This window comes from Mesoplodon densirostris, chromosome 14, assembly GCF_025265405.1.
Source record: "Mesoplodon densirostris isolate mMesDen1 chromosome 14, mMesDen1 primary haplotype, whole genome shotgun sequence".
Taxonomy (NCBI): domain Eukaryota; kingdom Metazoa; phylum Chordata; class Mammalia; order Artiodactyla; family Ziphiidae; genus Mesoplodon; species Mesoplodon densirostris.
This window is the reverse complement of record NC_082674.1, coordinates 88,855,635-88,862,019: the sequence shown is the minus strand read 5'-3', so window position 1 is coordinate 88,862,019 and position 6,385 is coordinate 88,855,635. Positions and strand designations below refer to the sequence as shown.

General features: G+C 55.1%; 1 protein-coding gene across 6 annotated transcripts in view; it reads right to left on the bottom strand.

The window, feature by feature from the left end:
* Window positions 1-1,067: 1,067 nt before the first annotated feature.
* TET3 (tet methylcytosine dioxygenase 3) overlaps window positions 1,068-6,385 on the bottom strand; it is a 105,134-nt gene continuing 99,816 nt past the window's right edge. For all 6 annotated transcript variants that reach the window (XM_060116618.1, XM_060116619.1, XM_060116621.1 and 3 more), the window contains 2 exons: window positions 4,431-4,767; window positions 1,068-3,827 (listed from right to left, as the gene is read on the bottom strand). In XM_060116618.1, the coding sequence (XP_059972601.1) occupies window positions 2,020-3,827; window positions 4,431-4,767 (2,145 nt within the window). In that variant the 3' untranslated portion in view covers window positions 1,068-2,019. The remainder of the gene's footprint in view (window positions 3,828-4,430; window positions 4,768-6,385) is intronic.

The following is a 6,385-nucleotide window of genomic DNA, read 5'->3' as shown; positions in this document are numbered from 1 at the left end:
TCAGCTACTATTTACAATTTCTCCCACAATTACATGTTAAAACATACTTTTTTTTCAAGTTGCTGTTTAAATCTAGGCAAAAGTGCTTAAAAAAATTTTTTTTTTCACTATTTACAGTTAAAACCAGACCACATAAATGCTCAGGACATCTCACAGCGACTCTCCGCCAGTGCTTCTGGAACAGTTACAGTAAACACCCAGCGGGTCAGTTCTCAGCTCTTACACAAGGCACCTGGAAGCTCAGGAACTTGCCTTTAGCATAATCATCTGATTGTTAAATTCATTTTATGAAGACCCACATCTGAATAAAACTGCTCAATAAATATCCGACGTCTATCTCAGGGCTTGGCTGTCACTCACTGTGGGGCCACAGTCCCCTCTGTGTCCTTAGGAAGCCTCCCACTCACCACACACATCCACATGGGTAGCTGGATATAATTTCTGCTAATACCACAGGAAAAACAGACACTCCAAGAAGTCTGACTTGCTGTCAACGCATGTTGCTTCCGCCTGTCAGGTCCAACCTCTCTCAACAATGTTGAAAAAATTAAGCACCACATTCTCATTTCAAAGAACTGAATGAATGCACCAGAATTTTAGAACGGGCATGTTCAAGTGGGTGGAGAGGGGAGGAAGGAAAGGAGAAAATGACCAAATAGAGAAACGGCACCAATTAGGGAGGAAAATCATAGCTACCTGCTGAAAATGTATGACTCTCGCATTTTAAAATCATTAAGTCTAGGCCCACCCCCCAGGTGAGAGCATGGAGGGGGTGGGCTCAGGTATGAGGCATGCACCACTGTCCAATGTGAAATCCAGGGATAAGGAGATGCGTTACCGCTGTCACACTGCTGTGTGGAGCTCCTGCAGACGCAGCCTGCCCGAGTCAAGAAGTCCCAGCACAACACTACAGCACCACTGGCTTTTCACAGCTTGGGTTCAACTTCCTGTTTTTAAAGATACAGTAGCCCTTTTCGGTATCAGCACAGACTTTGGGGCTTTTTTTTTTTTTTTTTTTTTTTAAACCGCCACTAAGACAAATTCCTTCAGCCAGTATTCGTTGGCTAGTCAGCTCGGTGGAAAAGGCTCCTGAGAACCTCTCGATTCCAGCTCCATCCCGAGGTGCTGCCGAGGGGACCACGGTATCACGTGACTTGATAGCTAAGGGACAGAGAGGATTCAGTGTGGAGACTAGCAAGCTTGAAGCTGTCTACTTCCAACCTGGTTTCTGGGAAAATCTATGCCGGCATCTCAGGTGCCTGGCCTGAGGTGCACCTGCCCCCATCCCCGACTCCAAGCCGGTGACTGGACAAGGGACCCCAGCTGTTTTTCTACAGATTCCCCCATCCTACCGGAGAGGACAGAAGCTGTCCTGAGGGCTCCCCCCCCACCTGAAGGGAAGGCATGTCTGTCAGGAGGGATGCAGTGGGTGGCTACAACCTGCACTTGGCTCATGAGGGGCCGATGGCTGAGAGAACCTTGTCAGCTCCCAAGAGGGCCAGGCTCACCAGGCCCAGCACGACTGGGCAGGAATGAGCGCTTCTGGCCTTTCCTGCCGATCCTTTACCATTACAATTGTCACTTTTAAAAAAATCCAATAAATACACATTTTAAATGGAATTTAAAACTACTCCTTTGTGAAAGGACACTATAAACTTTCTTTCCATTATTGTGATATACAAGGATAGAGTTTTAAAAACAAGAGAAAATAAAAGGCCCCCCCCAAACAAGGGAGGAAAAAAACCAACGTGGAGATATAAATATTAAGATCACGAAAAAAATCACCCGACAGCCGTAGTTTCTTCTTCAAAGTGCTGGGGAACTGGGGGGAAGGGAGGGGCGGGTCAGTTCTGAGGTTTGGACCATAAATACATATATATGCGTATCTATATATGTATATATAGATAAAAAGACTTCTGCACCCCCAACCCGCCCCCAGGTGTGAGGGCGAAAGCACCACAGAGGCAGCTCGGGCCTGGCCCGACGCTGAGGTACGCTGGCTCCCTGGCGCCCTGGCACCTAGATCCAGCGGCTGTAGGGGCCCGTGACCTTCGTGTAGGCGTACGAGGACACGGTGACTGCTGAGTCCGTGGGCACGGCCAGCGCCTGCCGGGTGGGGACAAGCCCCTTCTTTTCCTTATGCTGGGGCTCGGGGACCACGGCGCCCCCCCACTTGCGCTTCCTCCCATACAGCTTGGCCTCCTGCTGGCCCAGGCCCAGCCGGGCGGCCTCCTCCTGTCTCGCCCGCGCCCTCTCGGCCAGCTGCTTCATCTTGGCCTCCCAGAGGGCCAGCCCGTGATTGGGCTGGTTGAGGTTCTTGTGCTGGTAGAAGACCAGCGAAATGCGGGTGGGGTGGCAGCGGTTGGGCTTCTTGAGGGGCGTGGTGGCGTGCAGCTCCCGCCGGGCACACTCGATGAGTATGGAGCCGTGAGCGGGGGCCACGGCCACGCCGCCGATGTTCTCGTCCAGGAAGTTGTGTTCACTGTCGGACCACAGCTCCTCCTCTGCCTCCTCGGCCCCAGCAGCGCCGCCGCCCCCGCCGCCCCCCTCCTCCTTGGCCGTGCCCTTGCCGGGGGGCTCCTCCGCCGTCCCCTCCTCCAGGCTGAAGGGATCCCACAGCTTCTCCTCGGTCTTCAGGGCCCCAAACAGCTTCTCAGTGGGGCCCAGGGGCATGCCAAAGGACTGCCAGGCTTTGTCCAGCTGGCTCACCCCCGGGGTTGGAATCCTTCCCTCCTCCCCTTTCAGGGGGCTCCACAGCTTGTCTTGGAATCTGGGACCACCTTTCAGGGCAGAGTTGAAATCCCCGGCTCCTACCGCCCATGGCTTCTCAGTTAGGCTGGGCCCAGCCAAGGCCGAGGTGCCGTTCCCAAACTTGCAGTGGCTCCACGGCTTGCCCCGCAGCCGTCCTCCAGGCTGCGGGGCTGGCTGCTGTCCCTCGCCGGGGAATAACCCCCACTGATGCTGGCCATCTGGGAAGTGGGAAGGGGTCAGGCAGCCAGCCCCGAAAGAACCGAGCTTATCGGGGACGACGGCAGGGCTCTCCGCAGGAGGGAGCACACCCCAGCTGCAACCCACGCTGCTAGTCCTCTTGGGGGACACGCTTGGGCCTCCTGAGTACTGTCCCCACAGGTGATTGGGTCCCCCGTTCTGAGACGCCTCGGGCAAAGGCATTTTGCCCAACTTGCCAGGCTCTCTGGGTCCAGATTCGGCGTGGACCAGCGGATCTACCGGCTCTTGCTTGATGGATCTGTTGTAGCAACTGGAGCTCTGTACAAAGGGAGCGGGGTCCCTGGACACTGGGTGGATCTGGGGGACCCTGGGAAGCAGATACTCCTTGGGGCCTGGGTAAGCAGGCTGCTGGTGGTGTGGAGCAGGGCGGTGGGTGTCTGTGGGAACAGCCTGGCCAGGCAGCTCGGCAAACTCAGCACCACCGTAGGCTGGGCTCAGGCTGTTGTGCAGAGCGTGGAGGTCTGGCTTCTTCTCAAAGCTGCTGATGCTGCCACTGCGCCCCCAGGTGCCAGGACCCAGGAACTGCGAGGGGAAGACGGGGTTAGTGGATGGGAAGCCATAGTAGCCCAGTGACGGAAGCGCCGCGTACTTGGAGTGGAAGCCGTTGACGGAGGCCAGGCCGGGCTGTGCATAGTAGGAGTGGTAGGAGTACACGCTGTTCACGCTGTACGGGTCGGAGGGCCGGCAGCTGCCCAGCACCGAGTAGCTCTCCACCACCGCGTTGCCGCTGTACTTGAAGGAGCTGAAGTGGTTCTGGGGCTCCACCTTGAGGGAGGGCTTCAGGCTTTGCCGGGACAATCCGCCCTTCAGAGACAGGCCTGAGGAAGACAGGAGGCAAGACAGAGAAGAAGCACAGAGACGCACAGAGACGGACGCTCCCTGTGGCCAAGAGGTTTCCTCTGCTGGGCGGGCGAGACGAGCGAGGCTGGACTTGCTCCCGGTGCGGCGCAGCGCGGCCCGGCCCCTCGAAGCCCCAGAAGAGCAGCCGGCAGAGCCCAGGGCTCCGGCGTTGTCATTCTTCCCGACTCTAGCGAACTCCACCCGGCCTCACTGCAGGGCCGAGGGCCGCCCCACTCCCGAAAACCCTGCTGCAGACCACACGCCCGCCGCCTCGGTACCTTCCGCAGCGAGGAGAGCGGGTGAGCCGCGGGGACGCCCGGCTGCCCGCTGGGAGGACAGGGAGACCTCCTTCGTTCGGCTCCCGGGGGCCTCCCATCTGGCCTGGTTTCCCGGGGCTGCTGCAGCTATGGCGCTGGCTGACAACATTAAGATAATCGATGGTCCAGTGGCTGAGAGACCCCGGGACTTTTCGGTACGGAATCCTACCTCAAGGCAGGTAGGGCGGTGGTAAGGGCGCCGTCCAGGGCCCCCCACCCAACAGTGCCCGCGCCACCCCCGCCGGGCACCCTGTCCCCACACACCTGGGTCGGCGGGGATGCCAGCCAGCTCCAGGGCCTCCTGCTTGATCTTCTCAGGGGTGCTCAGTTTCTCCTTCTGAACCTTCTTCTTCTCGGCTGCCGCCTTCCGGGCCTCCAGCTGCCGCTGGCGGCAGGACTTGGCGGGCTCGGGCAGGCGCCGGACCTCGCGGGGAAAGGCGGTGAGCACCTGGATGGCCCCGCTGCCCACCTTGGCGCTCTGGTTCTCCTCACTGCCGAACTCGTCCGTGCTGGCCATCTTGTACAAGGGCAGTACGTGCAGCTGCTCGTCCTCGGGGATCTTGCCCACGCAGCGATTGTCTTCCTTGGTCAGGGTGCAGACCTGCCCCAAACACAGAGACGGGGAGGGTGCCTGGGGCTGGGGTAGCCAGACGCCGAGCGGGAGGGGCTGAGCATCCCGCGCACAAGGCCGCCCCCTCCCCACACCGGCCCAGCCCCAGCTACCCACTATTACTTTCCGGAGCATCTAAAAAGCGCAACTGTCTTGCTTTATAGAGTAACGGTATCACCAGCGTTTAGAGTCTGCTCGCCAGTTTTCAAAGCACATCCGTTCACTTTGTCTAACAAGGCTCTGGGGGGGGGGGGAGGGGGTAAGATGACCGGCTCAGGGTCACACGGCCAGAAAGGGGCCAGGTCACGACCGGGGGCCGTGTTCTGCCCTCCACTGCCGTCACTGCCGTTACGTGTCGTCACACGGACCTCGGACCTCCCACCACGATCCTCCCCGCCTTCAACACTCAGCCGCCTTTGGCCCTTAAAGTTGAAAATGATATGTGCTGGTTGTAGAAGATTTAGGCCAACACAAAGGACATAAAAATTATCTCCATCATCCCACCAAGTAGAAATAACCCTTGTATATACTTGGTCATATACACACTCACTTTTTTTTCTTTTAGACTTTAATGTTGTTAAGAACACACTCACTTTTTAATAATTAAATAGGATCATTTATATTATGCATACAGTTTTAGAATAACTTTTTTTTCTTAACACAGTATATCTTCTTACATGTTAAATATGCTTCCCCGATATGCTTTAAGAGCCACACAATATTATTCCACTGTATCAATGTGTTAATTTAACTCATCCCTCATGACCATTTAGACCTGTTTCCCTATCATAAATAATACTTTTATCCTTTTCACTGAATCTTCTAAGATACTTGATTCCTTAGAATAAACGCCGTAAGGCCACATCTTGCCAAACTGCGCTCCAAAATGATTATCGTCAGTGTTTCACTTACACTAGCAGAGTGGGTTTCAATTTTCCTACACTTTTGCTGACACTTTTGCTATTAATTTCTTTAAAACTTTTGCCTGTTATCAGAATGTATCTCGTCGTTGGTATGTGTTTCTCTGATTACTAATAAGGTTTGATTTTTTTTTCTCATTTACGTTTTGCTCTTATATTGACTATATTTTATTTTCTGTATTCCTGACGTTCTGGCATTTGGGGCCTTGATCCTGGAGGGGCTGTCCCTCCCCTAAGACGACCTAATTCCTATAGACAGCAAATGATCCCCTGCCAGTGCAACTCTGATACACAAACCAACCCACCCAGAGTCCCCGCCCCCAACCATCTCCTTTATAAAACTCTCACACACCAAGCAGATATTCTCTCTGCCTTAAATCACCCCAGGGCCAGGTATTGACAACTAGGGACCACCTCTATAGCCCAGAGCCTGCAGAAATTATTCAAACTATCCATCCTCAACTTATTCAGCTTACTTATCCTACCTTGCCCATTCCGTTCTACAAAATCCCCAGTAAAGCTCTGGGCTATTCGCTCCCCTCTCTGCCTCCTGACAAACCCTACTGCTGCCCAGTGAGCTGCCCAATGAGCACTCCAAGGCTGTAAGTGTCCTTATCCTGGGGCCGCTGCACAAAGCTGTGCTGAGGACGCCCTCCCTGTGGTTTACAGAGGAGTACGAAAGCGCTGAC